The sequence below is a fragment of the Lottia gigantea genome (assembly GCF_000327385.1).
Source record: "Lottia gigantea unplaced genomic scaffold LOTGIsca_7, whole genome shotgun sequence".
In the NCBI taxonomy this organism is placed as follows: domain Eukaryota; kingdom Metazoa; phylum Mollusca; class Gastropoda; family Lottiidae; genus Lottia; species Lottia gigantea.
In genome coordinates this window covers 3,744,699-3,759,707 of record NW_008710370.1, presented here as the reverse complement: position 1 = coordinate 3,759,707, position 15,009 = coordinate 3,744,699, and the positions used below count along the sequence as shown (strand labels likewise).

Genomic DNA, 15,009 nt, shown 5'->3' with positions numbered 1-15,009 from the left:
CAGTTCCGGTACTGCTGATCTGGTATTTGTCTTATTTATAACGCCTCCAGTTGCCTTTCGCAGCATATCAGCTACGTTTTTTAAGTTATCCATTTTATGAAATTAAAACAATAACCTAAATCGCAGTTGATCTGCTAAGCTTAAGGCGGCAAGGGTAATCAACACTAACACAGCAAAGGGAAAATGTAGTACAAGGTCATTGGAAACCTGAGCAAACGCATTTCCCCTTTTACATGAGTATCTCTCAGGTGTTCAAGAAGTCCAACCTTACTGCTATTTCACCCAAGATATAAAATACTATCTAATAGTGATAAGCCTAATGTAACGCGTTACATTAATAAAATATACATGTATTTACAATGTTTTATTGATTTTGCTGATTTTGAATGCTTTTCTGAACACATTTCCACTGGGGTGCCACTCGTCTGGGGAATAAATTTTTATGGACCAAATTATCAAAAATTTATAGTAGCACAAACAGAAATATATTATGAAATGATGTCGAAAAAAAAAATGTTTGGCGTGAAATATATAGATTTGTGCAAATTGTGTTTTAAGGGGCGTTCTTTTTTTTGTAGGTGATATTTTTTTTGCTGAAATTTATGTAAATTATACATCAAACTCTAGAAAATGTGTCCCTTTACGCATTTAGAAAATTTCCCCAAAAAAAATCCAGTAGTTAATTTATTAACGATAAAACTATTTATGAATTTTACGTAAAGCTGTTTGGTAGGTGTAAGATAAAACTGTATGGATTTCAGCAAAATAAAATCCTACTTGAAGACAAATATTTCTCCTACTTATTCTAAAGGTTTCAACTAATAATATCGAGCCATTATAAAGCCAAAATCAAAACTAGGACAAACTGCTTAATGAACAATTAGTATTCTCTATTTTTAATTAAACCATATTGAAAAGAAATTCATTTTTACCAAGTAGGAATATAGATATATAAATAGCATAGTTAAGAAATATTTTCAGGTATAATTTAGGACGTATTTGATAATGAAAATTGTTCATACCGTTAGCCCCTTTTACCATAACCAATAAATCACTGCATTAGGTTCATTTTATATTTCGTGATTTATACAGTAGCACATTTCAGTAACCTTTAATCTCTTGACATTTCGACACTTACTATCAAGACAGATTGTCAGACAAAATAGATATAATTTCACCCATTTGTTTTCTAAACTGATTTATATGTTAAACTGGCTAGTGTCTACAGCAATGTGAATGTCATTTACTGTCTCGTTACTATGATTCTCACAGCTGATAAATTCAGAAAATATTAAGTATATTTTTGGATAAACCGTTGGGTAAGTTTAATTTATGCCGCTTGCGCAAATGTACAAAAATAACCTGTTGCATAAGAGCGTTCATTATCGTATGATTCATAGAAGCCATTGACACTCTTAATATAATCCATTACAATCTATAATTAAACCTTTTCATAGTTGTCTCCTTCTTTATACTTATCAATATCTCGTGTTCTAGGAATACGTGCAATATTAGTATTTCATTGCATTGCTTCATGTCCTTGCTATAACAACTTGCGTCACACGTAATATCTCTAGGTAGAGGTCATCGTGACATTTTCTATACACTACCGTTTCAAGTGGCTTTAAGTATCGACTAGGATATTGACGTGTTCACCACTTCGATTTGTAAGAACGTGTACTGAAAATGAAAGCATTTGCAAATAGAAAGAACGTTATATTTTTTTCTAAAACAACATTCTAATTAAGCGGCGGTCTACAAATTCTTAAGGTAATACTAAACTAATGGCAGTTGTAAGGTATATTAAACTATGCAAATTGAGCCCTTGACTGATTACAGAAGACACGAACTTGACATTGACAAATATTCAAAATAAGATTTTCAGTTGCGTGCTCTTTGTCTAAGAATGTCTTCGGGTCCATATTGATATCAACACACCCTACCAGAAATTTCGGCAATTACAAAATGTAAAATACTATTTCCAAATGCGATTCTCTTAACAGACTTGTTTTTTCGGCCCAAGAATTAAAGGGTTTGATTTTTTAATCCGATTCCCCACAGTCAATGATTCTTATCAGATGTCCCTCTGCAATTTAAGAAACAAATAGTCTGTAAACGTCATTGTCATAAACTAAATTACACCTTTACAAATTACTCATTGTTGTGCGTATTCTTAACAGTTATAGTCACAACAATAACATAATACAATATTAAACAACAATATCTTATATACCTTAAACTCCGTACCTAATTGGCACCGACATCAAACATCTGGCTAATTTCGAGTTTCCCATGCACTAATTGAAACCTCACACGCCTTTATAAACTGTACATTGCAATTATCTTCATTAAGACATACTACTGGTGTATTATCATTGATATAAATAAACTCGAAAATGAAGACTTATACTATGATGTGAATGTTTACGTCTGTGATCTGCATCAGATCCAAAGTTATTGATATATATTTCTTTAAATTTAAGATTTAAGGGCAAACAAGAATATGACTATCACCATAGAAGATAATGTAGATTCCAGTGAATCAGTGGTAGACCTACAAAATGATGAAGACTTTGTCACGTAAGTTTGTTTTTTAAATTTATTGATATCGCCCTGATAATCGTACGTGTCTACCTATTGAAATAAATAAAACCCATTGATATGGGTTTTAATGTATTTAATCTCAAATGTAAATATACACAGGAAATTGGTATGCAATTCAACCGTGAACACATTCTTGAGATATATCAGTTCAATTTCTTAATTGTGAAAACCATCTCTGTACAATCATTGTACTAAAATTAATGTTTATGGAATGCTAATGTTCATTTATTTCTTTTATCTATAAATCCTAAATAAAAAAGTAAATGCGACTGTTGCACTGACTCACATAGTAGTTAAACTAACTGGACTCGTTCCAATAATTGTTGACATTTGAACTAGTGTGAAGGCCAATTACTTAAAGATGGTGTTCCTATGAACAAAACAGTTTCCCTGGAAAATGATAATTGGTGCGACGAAACATATACAATATATCCTTTTGGCAATGTCATTCTCCGAGTTGATGGGATAATTCCTTGTATTTTCAAATTAAGCTTCTGGTTGGTTATCGAAGAAAAAGTATTTAGACTTTGAAGCAGTTATTTTCTCTATTCGATGCAGATTAGTATAATACCATGATATTTTATAAACATATTTTTATCTTGATATTAATCTTTTAAGTATTGAAAATGATCAACAAATATGAAAGAAGGGTCGCCACTTAAACACTAACATTCGAGAATATAACATAATCTGTAATCATAGTTTCTTATCAATAACCCAAATATAACATATCATTAACCTGACAAACAAACGAACGGAATGGAAATGTGCTGACGATAATATATTCAATGTACCGAATACAATAAACGTTATTAGCAATGTGGTGGTATACTTGTACCGTGTAAGGATTTATTTGGAAGTAAACAAGAAGTAAATGTAATTAAATGGAAATTTCGATGAGTGAAGAGAAGTTTCTTTTTTATTTGGAATGAATGAATGAATTGAATGGAGTTTTACGTCCTACTTTTCTGCACCATGTGGGCTAATGAAGACGGGCAACGCCATGTAGGGTGCAATGAGGGAAATTTTGCCAGGACAGCGGCATTAGCCTGCTCTTTTTCGATTTCCAACTGTCGAGGGATCTTTAACGTGCACAGCCTGTAGCACACGGGGCCTCGTTTTATTGTCCCATCCGAACGACTAGACGCTTTTTCCATATCCCCCTCGTACCTGCATCACTGACAGGGGGAAACCGGGTTGAAAAATCCGAAGGTATTATCTCGACCTATGCCGGGATTGAACCTTGGACCTTCAGGTTAGCGAGCAAGCGTCTAACTCACTGAGCCACCGCGGCTCCCTCTTTTTTATTTGGAGATAAATAAGTCATTTTGAACATTGATAGAATATGATTTCCATTTATATTATTAATCGATTTACTAGTATAAGCCGTGGTCACACTCACACATACGTTATGTACGGTTCGCAAATATGGGCTGGTTACATATTCGTACGTTATCATATGCGCCAGCCCTACTGTCAGAAACCATATTGAAACTTTATTGCTTGGTTTTCGATACCTAGGTCCATAATAACCGTAAGACATGATAGATTTCATATTCTTCACAAAACCACATTTTGGTACATACCACACACGATAAATCTATTCTGAAATTTTTCATTTCATTTTTGACTGCCAGCGTAGCCATCTTGAAGTCATGGTTTAAAGTACGAAGCTCTTAAAAACTTTCAAGCTTTTGTGGAATTTCTTAACTTAAAATGTGATTTTCTCTAAGGTGTTATTTCATTGTAACTGTTCATGTAACGCCTGTTATATCCATGACTTTGTTTATCTATTCCCAGATGTTCTCCATAACATCTATTTCTTTTATTTATTAGTCTTATCATATAGGACAGTGCTTCTCAACCTCAGAGAGATCTTTCCTTCCTGAAAGAGTTCTTCCAAATCTATTTCTCCCGAAAATGAATTAGTAATTTTGAAACGCATTTCATTGGTAAAATATATTCAGCGATTAACACTCCACACATCGATACCTCAGTCGTAGATGCCCGTTTCAAAGGACTGACAAAGGGCACTGTTCTGTTGCACCAACGAAATGAATTTTCGGTTATCGTCATCATTAAGTTTTATATCACCCTTTCTTCTACGTTTCGTCACTTTAATGAAATTATGAGAGTAGAACCCCACGATAAAGAAATGACACAGCACTAATCTTATCGGATGAGAACTCCCGATAGGCCTAAACCAACGGATGCCGAGAAAAAAATGCGAAGCCGAGTTATCTTTTAAAGGGATCATTGGGCTATAAAATTATATGTTCATTGGATATTCTGCTAAATCATAGCGTAGGGCTACATCAGGCTTTCCTATGTATAGGTGAATACCATGTTTTTAGATATGGTTATATTTCAGTAGATTTGCAAGACTGAGTTGAAAATTGATGATCTATCGGTTGTTGTATATACCGAAGACGACCTTGATATTGAAATATTCAGAAAATTTGATGGATACATTTTTATCGACGTACGACTAGGTGTGACCACACAAACATTATATGCAGTCTCGAGGTACTGCTCGAGTGAAGTATTCATATGGTCTCGCAAGCATAAATCTTTTAATGTAAAATATGAGCATCTAATGGCAACATCTACAATTACCCAACCTTCGATGTGCCCAGATCAAATTTTCTCTGGTCGCTGGTACTTTTGCTTTTTATTTTAGCATACCTGATACGACCATGGTATCAGATAAATGCAGTTGGCAAGATTCGTCAACTGATATTCCACACAACAGCAGAATTAATATGAACGATTTTCCGCCATTAACTGAGACTTTTGATACATCCAAAGGTAATACTTATTGTAATTAAATAATTCTTGGATGTCATTTGGGCAAAATTAATTTGTAGATTAAAAGCAGATTTGTTGAACAGCTGATGGAATATAATTTTACATCAAATATTAATATCTTCCTAACTTATTGTTTTTATTGCATTTTCTGTCATATTGTCTGGATATCTCACATAATAGTGTTAAATGGCTCAAGTCGTATCACATCTTTTCTGCTTCTTCTATTCCATATAACTTGACCCCTATTTCAACATGGTGCTCCACCAAGACTCCTTCCAAATGCTGAAAACAGTTTCTGAACACATTGCTTATTGCCAGCATTTTGCTGGATATTTTCATCTGAACACCATTGTTTTTATCGCATTAAGGATGTATGTAAGGATATCTTCCAAAAGTATCAATAGTATATATACATTCTGCCGGGACTCTCGCCGATGTTGAACGGTGATGAATATTACCTTTGTAAAATTTTGTTTTAAGACAATAAATTTCAAAAGAAACATAAGACACGCTAGATATTTCTCCTATAAAAAAAGCTACAAGCACATCTTTTCCAAATGTACCATAATTACCTTATAGTACACGTTTAATAGTTTTTTGTCTTTTTTAGTTTATTTCTGATGAGCTACTTCAACTGTTTTAGTCTTCAGATTGTGACCATTACGACATTCGTTTCATTGATGTAAATCCATTTTCAATATTCAGTACCCTGGTGGACATCAAAAAGATTTTCTTTGGCTGTCCTCTGCTTCTTTGGATTTCTAATTGGAGAAGCATCAAAATCAAATTTGAGTATTGCAATTGTATCAATGGTTAGAAGTATTCCTAAAGATCTTCAGTTGACAAATGATCATCATAATAAGCAAAATTCTACCTCAAACATAACCATAGTTATACCAGAAGCAGACCTTACAGATACGTTATTCAAGGTAATGCAATTGGACGCTAAGTTAATGAAATGAGATGGATGGTCAGGTTTGTTTGAATAAGAACTAATGCTTAGGTCGGAAGAATGTAAATGAACTAGTACAGTTTTTCGTTTTATGAACACAAACAAGCTATAGATAATGGTTAAGGGTAATGAAAAAAACTGTTTCATTTTACAGATTTTCTGAACTACGTCCAATTTAAACGTTTTACCAATTCTTTGGCAACGGTAATAAACTATATTTTATACTTCATAATTATATAAGGGCAATTCTATTATGGACATTGGCAATCTGTTTACAATTACACTACAACTATTGTTTTTAACTTGATCTTTATTTTCATAGGGCGGAGAGTTCGACTGGAGTAAAGAACTTCAAGGACTCATATTAGGATCCTTCTTTTGGGGGTATCTGATACTTCAAGTAACTGCTGGTTGGATGAGTGAACGGTTCGGACCAAAAAGAGTTATTGCTGTAGGAATGTTCACAACTTCTGCAGCTACCCTTTTGAGTGCAACGACAGCTAGATGGAGTCCGTATCTGTTCATGGGAATCCGCATTATAATAGGACTTGGACAGGTCAGTTATGGACTTGAATCTAGCTAGCAAGAAATTTCGTTTTGGCTATGTGTAAGAACTATCTGGAAACCTTTAGTACTGTGTACTCTGTCTAATCCGACATCCATTGGGACCGTAAAACTAGGTCGGAGTGTCGGATTACTCAGAGATCCGAGTTAATTACATCTGTTACTATTTATAGCATTTAGCTATATTTATAGCTCAATGGCCTAGTGATGAAAAATAATAATAAAGACAATTCAATTCAAACATTTATTCATTTGATTCATTAACAGGTATATTAAAATAATTAGATAATGTACTTTGAACCGAATTTGTAGTTTTAATCAAAACAGAATGTTCATGCACCCGATCTTCTAGATCCATTAGTATCTTGCCACATGAAGCGACCTTGCCGCCTTGATCGGTCACACATCGGTAATATTATTAATATCTCGAGTATTAGAACACAAATCCAATAAATGGTAACGTTCTATATTTTTCGAGAGGATTATATACCGTCTAAAGAATGACACTGAGCATGGCTAAGCCACGTGATTTAGAATCATCATAATGTGATTTGATTTTCGATTGTCCCATTTGTGAAGCTCATGTTGGCCCCTGGTTGATTTGTTGGTTATTTTCAGTGTGTTTTGCACCCATGCATCCAGTCATTGTGGATGAAATGGTCTCCCCCTAAGGAAAGAAGTAGTTTAGCGGGTCTTTCACTGGCAGGTAAAATTGAAAAATTCTAAATCCATGCTAAAACATATACCCTCATTTCAACTAAAAGAACGGTTATTTCCAGTTAGGTGAAAGTTTTTGGAATTTCATTCTAATAATTAAAAAACCATCACATAAAATAAAACTGTCTACTTTTTTCATCAACTGGAAATTTTCTGGTGGTCTGGTTAATTTAGGTTTGATCGACCAACTTTCCAGATCATGTGACTGCAGACAGATCTTCTTTAACAACCATCTCCGTATGATTCTATGCATTGAAATTGGAACGTCTTAAATTTCATTTTACAGGTGGGCCTATCGGAGCAGCTGTGATGTTTCCTATTGGTGGATTTTTGTGTGAATATGGATTTGACGGTGGTTGGCCTTCCGTATTTTATGTGATTGGTATGGATTTTGGTTCATTTCGAACAAATGATGGTCGAGGGTTCTAATCTCGGTCGATGTGAGAAAGTATGATGACCATGATTATTAAATGTTCTTATCTCACTATTCCATTCATCTCATCTATTAAGGAGTAAGGAAAATATTGGAAAGATTTATGTCAAGTAGTGTTGCCAAGAACCAGGTGTTATAAAAGATCCTCGCGAACCTAAGATTATGATTAACAAATTGTTGTGAATCTTTTCCTTGTATAAAACTTTTTCTCGACTGAAAAATTTCGTTTTCAAATGATGCATGTTCTTATAAGCTACTCTAATCTTTCCAATGCCTTGTGTTTTCAGGTGGGGTATGTTTCCTATGGACTGTCGTATGGTGTCTCCAAGGTTATGATTGCCCAAGTCAACATCCATCAATTTCCCCGATTGAACGTAATTATATTGAAGATTCTTTAGGTTTCTCAAGAGGACAGGAATTGAAGGTGAAGGTGAGCACGTGAAATAAACATTCATTTTGCGGAAAATCTATTTTGACAGTTTTATAAAAATAATAAGTTACATTACATAAATGAATATTCAATTTTTTGCAATTATTTAACCACTTTCAGATCCGAATAAATCCCACGCCGTGGAGAAGTATAGTTTCATCCAAACCAGTCTGGGCAATTATTGTTTGTCATTTTTGTATAAATTATGGAAATTACATGATTGGGACTCAATTACCAACTTACATGAAGGAGGTTTTGAAATTTGATATTCAAACAGTAAGTTTTTATTTCGAGTATCAAGCAGTGCACTTGCCACCAACATAATCTGATCACGGTTAACGTCATGGGTCTAATCCACACATCTTATCAAGCGATTACATCAATATGTTGCATCTTCAATGAACAATTGAAATTTCATTGTAATTCGTTTGGAATTATTATGTTGGTAGTTTACACGCCTATTGTTATAAATCAATTGGTTTGTGAAGATTGTATGAGATAATTCGTAGGTCAATAATAATAATAATTTGAAATCCATGAAATCGTGATTTAAATAAATAAAAGTCTATTCATTTAGGAATAGTGAATAAAGTCTTGTCACATGAAGTCTTCCAATGAAAATGTAATCAAACATCTATCAAACACAGTCATTGTGTGATCCCACAGCATCAATAGAACAAAAAAATTAATCATGCATAAATGATTGCTCCATCGCACATTATGTGATCCCATTCCCACAGCATCAATAGGAACAAAATAACTCGTGGTACTGAGTGGGACTTTGCTCTTGTGCCAATTTGCTAGAGAATCTGAAAAAATCAACGTTCTTAGCCAATCAGGTCACGTGCTAAAGCAGTAAAAAATTTTGAAATTTCGTTTTTTTGGAAGGTTGTGAAAGCGGAAATTGAAGCCAGACATAAAATATGAATATTAGATTTCCAAGGTCAATGACCTTTGGCCATGTTAAGGTCAACGTCACTAGATGAGTCATCAAACTTTGAAAATACAAACATTATAAAACCGGAAGTTGACGATGAACATGAATATGAAGGTATTAATCTTTAGCCAAGGTCAATGACCTTCGATCCTACAAAGGTCATCAATGGTAAAGGTCAAAAGTTGAAAATATGCCAAATTTAAACCCTGTTCCTTTTTTTGAACTACGAAGCGGAAACAACTGACCTTTTCACACGAACTGGCCAAAGGGGTGGGGTAATTGTGTGCAAGGTCCTGTTTTGAACAAATGTAATTTAACCCGGATGTGCCACGCCCACCTTATTTTTTTGACCCAACTTAATTGATATTTTAGATATTATGTTGTGTTCAAAATTTCAAGCTTCTACATCATGCAGGTCAAAAGATATAGGTCAACAAAAGTCAAAAAATGTCAAAATCGAAATTAGAAAATATGGAAATTTTTAAACCCGTTCCTTTTTTGGAACGAATTTTCGAATTTCGCAATTTTTCAAGTTCTATCAGGTCAGAAATAACAGATAGATTGTAAAAATGAAAACCCGAAGAAAATCGATGCAAAAATGCGCCTTCTAGAGCCGATTTTCGAATTTTTGCACGTGGACCTGTGGCACTTCCGTTTTTGCAAAAATGTCCAAATACACTCATTTACGACGTTGCCACTACAGAAGGTCTACACATGTAATAATGTTGATACAGCTGTTGCAGCCTTTGCTTGAAAAGGTGTGGAAAAATCGGGAAAAAAAAAAAAAAAAAGGAATGGCATTTCGATAACAAATATATTTCACAGACATCAGCAGAGTTTAGATTCCATATATTAGAATGCACTCAACCGTTAAAAGTGTTTTATAAGCTGTCTAACTAGTGAGATGTCTAACCCTTCGTATCCGCAATGTTACAGCCTAAAATTCCCAATGAGGACTCCATCATTCAACATCACTCCATCCTCATAACCCACAAAACAAAATTCCATAGTCAAGCTAGTTTGAATTTATTATTTGATATATTTGTAGAATGGCTTGTATTCAATGTTACCCTTCCTATGTTTGTGGTTTATGATGATGATAAGCGGTATAATAACAGATCGACTCATAATTAAAGATATACTGTCGTTGAGATATACCAGGAAGATGATGACCTCTCTAGGTAGAGAAGTACATATTTTTTTGTACACATTCAAAGCATTATTACCAGAAACGTACCGTGTCTTAATTTCACATTCCCAACTTCTCGTTGCATATAGAATGCTATATAGAATGCTTACGACAAACATTTTGCTATTTTCATCTTCACAAAAAATTAAAAGAAAATGATCTTTCTAATATTTAAATCCGAAAATATTTTATGATAAAGAATTAGAATGAAATCTATTATTACTATTACGATTAATACAAATTCCATCAGAAAATATCATTCAGACAATTAGGGGATCAGATAGTTATTGGACTTGCGTAACTATCATTAAAATAAAGGGTTTTTTTTTTGTTTAAGGAACTGTTGTACCAGGATTATTTTTAATTGGAACTAGCTATATGTCGCAAGAGCAACAGTTACCAGCGGTCGTAATGCTTACAATTGGAGTTGGTTTCTGTGGATGTCAAATCAGTGGGTACTACATGAATACTGCCGATATTGCTCCAGCGTTTGCTGGAATTCTGATAGGAATCTCTAATACTATAGCTACCGTCCCGGGTATTATTGCACCCTTTGTAGTTGGTGTTATGACGCCCTCAGTAAGTGCTTTCAACATTTTCAATATATCATTTAAGCTTTATTGACGTAGGTCTCATAGCAACAATAGCATTTACAAATGTAACGTAATCAGGAAATATTGCATTCAAGTCTTGCCATGTAGTAATTTCCAGTAACACAGAAAAGATTATCATATATTCCATCTGGTAAAAACTAGATACCAGTACTATAGTTATTATTTCATTGAACAATTGTTTAATGTATTAAGCCCCAATTTAATTATTGTTCACTTTTTACCTGGCTCATAAATATTATATATTTTAAGGGCTCTGAATTGGAATGGCAAAGATCATTATATTTAGCCGGAGGAATATATTTCATAGCTGCAGTAGTATTTATAATTTTTAGTGACGTCGATATTCAACCATGGGGTCTTGTTTCTCAAGGTAAAGAAATAGTTATAGAGACTGAAAATATTTTGCAGGATAATGATTAAGGAGTAATTTAGTAAAAAAGCCATTTGGGAACCATACATACTACCTACGTAACCTACTTTAGTTCGCAACAATGACTTGAGAAAAATAATAAAACGACAACATTTTAAAGATCATGAGAATCCTGGCTACCTAATGGTCTTTTGCCAAACTTCGCTTATTCCCAGATTATTACATTGTTGTTTATTATCCATTTTTGTAATACGTCGTTGTGTTTCTGTAAATGTGTTAAAAGTGTAAAGAATACGTGTGATTACTTTTACTGGGTGATTGTTGTTACAGTATTTCTTAGTGCTTGCGTGATATTCTGCACGTTTGTGCCGCCCTAAATATTTTGAGTTTTAGTGCATTTCTTTATTACTTGAATGTGAATATTGTGTGCTATTTGTGTTATAGGACGGTGCTCCGGTTTGTGTTGCCTATCTGGGATCCATTTTGTCTGAATGTGCTTTGGTTTGTTTTGCCCAATTTAGGGTCCGAATTGTGAAATCATTCAGGCTCGTAACAGCGCCTGTCCATTTTTCATCACCATTGTTATATGTGTACCTATATTGTTATACGAGAATTGTTGATATTTATAGAGAAAGGTTTGAAAACACTTGTTTGTTTTATAAATAAAATTGAGATACTGGTTTCAGTGTGTGTTGTATTCTTGGCAATAGAACATCATCGCCCTATTTGGTAATTGAGTTACCTAATGCTAATAAACATTGTTACATTCAATTGGCTAACAATACCGTTATTAGATGGCTCAATGATTTTCGCATAAGGGAAGGGAAAGTCATAACGAGAATCTGAAATTATAACTTCATCCTTATCGATAGCATCTTCTATGACAGATAAGGTAAAAATCGTATAACCATTTGTCAGGAAGTATGAACAGCCTAATTTCTCAGCTATTGAACACGAATGAGGATTATATTTCAGTAGCGGAGCATCAACCGAATAATCTTAAGTATTATGTTATTTTGCAAGAGCCAATTTCCAAAGAAACGGCTTCTATAATCAACACAATTCTTGGCAATTCAAATCACGCTATCTTGATAAAAGTCGGCTGGAATGGATAGTGGGTAATCCAAACGAATTTTAAGAAACATAAAAAGTTCAATCTTAGCGGAGATAGCAACAAAGAGCAAACTTTATGTCGAAATACCCCCACATTTAACAATGGCCCCATGCTTGTCAAATAAGTGCAAGATGTGTCCCTTTATATCAGAAACTCAGTATTTTATGACTTACTATTCAAAGAAAAGGTACCCGATCAAGGAGAATCAAACATGTGAAACCTCGAATTTAATACACTTAATTTCATGTAGGAAATGTCCCTAATGTATGAGAAACAAAAGTAATCTACGCACTGTTTTACAGCTCTTAGATAAGATATCAAATTAAAGACAGACAAGCCTGTTTCTAATTGTTATGGCCATTTCATAATTATTTTCTTCGTTTCATCGATAGTGCATTTGTGATTCCATATTTTTAACGTTATCTAATCAATGAAGCTTAGCATCAGTATTGTTTCGTTTTTCGGTCATTATCGAGTCTTAATTATTATGTTGACTTAATCACGTGACAAGCTAAAATTTTTATGACATTCCTTCCCTGCTAGTAAAATCATTTTTCAGCCTATTGACAGTTATTATTTTTGTCAGCACAATGTACCAAAATGCACCGTGAGAGAAAAGCAGGAAATTAAGCAAGCCAAATTTGATATTAGGATACGAGAAGAAAAGTTAGAACTCAAAATGGAATTAGCAATAGCTAAAATCAAAGTAGGATTGATTATACAGTTGCGTCATCAAATGATCACTCTTCAACACCACTAACTAATAATTCTTTTTCAACATCTATGAAGACTGAAGAGCATCACAATCCTGTTGATGTTAATAGCTGTAATTCGAATTCATCTTCATCTTCTGAAAAGACAGCTGGAGATATGGTTTTGTCAGTAGTTCGAGAAATGAAAAAACCTAAAACTGAGTGGTTTGATTAGACATGATATAGACAATTTATGAGACAATTTAATTACTTTACTAGTAGTGTTGATAGTGTTGATGAAAAAAGGGAACTTGTTAGATTACTATACAAATGGAGAGGCTAATCGAATAATTACTGGTTATAGTCATATGGATTCCAATATAGGCTTTCCAGCAGCACTTCAGGAACTGGAAGAACGCTATGGAGATCTAGTGGCAACTGCAGTAACATATGCCGAAAAAACATGAAAAATATATAATTTTGTATGAGAGCCTAAAAGAAAAAGATGAGACAGTGATATTTTATAATTTCGTTAAATTTGTGAAGCCAAGAAAGCAACAGATCCACCTTATGGCAGAGAAGCTTTGATTGATGATAGAAATAACCATTTAAAAGGGCAAAGGAAAGTTAAAGTGTTAACAACATCAACCGAATGCTTATTTTGTAAAAAACAAAATCATTGTTTACCAGATTGTTATCAAATTTTAAGAAAGAAAAAAATCAAGAAAGAATTAACTTTTTAAAAGGTGTTAAGACTTTGTTTTGGTTGCCTGAAAAAAGGACATTCCATCAAATATTGTAAGACTAAATTAAAATATAACTGAAAATTCCTCTAAAGCAATTTCTTAACCCATATTTTTGCCTTCTTCTATTTCCGTTTTTCTTACTGTCTCTTCTTATCCAGCAAGATAATGAGAGATGCAGCTATACATCCAGCCTCTTCATCCATTGCAGTCTTTTGTTTTAGTGATTCTCTCCAAAATTGACAATTTCCCACCAAAATATCTTTCAGTTTGTTTCAATCAGAGGTTCAACGTGGTTCTCATCCAGCAGGATAATGAGAGATGCTGCTATACATCCAGCCTCTTTATCTTTTGCAGTCTTTCGTAATAGAGATTCCCTCCAAAATTGACAATCTTTCCCATCAAAATATCTTTCAATTTGTTTCAACCAGAGGTTGAACTTGGTTGAAGAAAGTTACCCTGTGTGAACATCACAGGAAGTTTGCTAGAGGTTGGGGGTTGAAAGAAGTTGCAGATAAAAAGGTTGCCTATTTAAACTCACCTTTTGACGTAAAATACCATTGCTCAGAATGCTGATATTGTATGGTCGGTTAATAGTTCCTTCATTATTTGTCTTTTAATTTTCTCACAACTTGAATATTTTTCTAAATGTACAAACCCCCTAATTTGGAAGTCATTTAGACATTGATATGTTTATAGACATTTTTTTCAGAAATAAATACTTTTCATTGAATCCCTATCCCCAATACCCATTCAGTTGGACCACTCTATAGTTTATTATATAGGATTGAAATACAAAACCATTGTCGTATGTTGTAATCACCTTGGCGACCTGTTGGTCC

At 33.8% G+C, this 15,009-nt stretch overlaps 1 protein-coding gene across 1 annotated transcript; it reads left to right on the top strand.

Annotated features, from left to right (window-relative positions):
- Positions 1 to 2,503: 2,503 nt before the first annotated feature.
- Positions 2,504 to 12,351, top strand: LOTGIDRAFT_155133 (hypothetical protein; the record flags this gene model as incomplete). Its single annotated transcript, XM_009065634.1, has 12 exons — positions 2,504 to 2,580; positions 5,285 to 5,412; positions 6,118 to 6,341; positions 6,687 to 6,920; positions 7,547 to 7,634; positions 7,932 to 8,027; positions 8,366 to 8,508; positions 8,629 to 8,784; positions 10,494 to 10,626; positions 10,972 to 11,213; positions 11,498 to 11,618; positions 12,248 to 12,351. The coding sequence occupies 12 exons, from the start codon at positions 2,504 to 2,506 to the stop codon at positions 12,349 to 12,351; spliced, it is 1,746 nt and encodes a 581-aa protein (XP_009063882.1).
- Between the last annotated feature and the right edge of the window lie 2,658 nt (positions 12,352 to 15,009).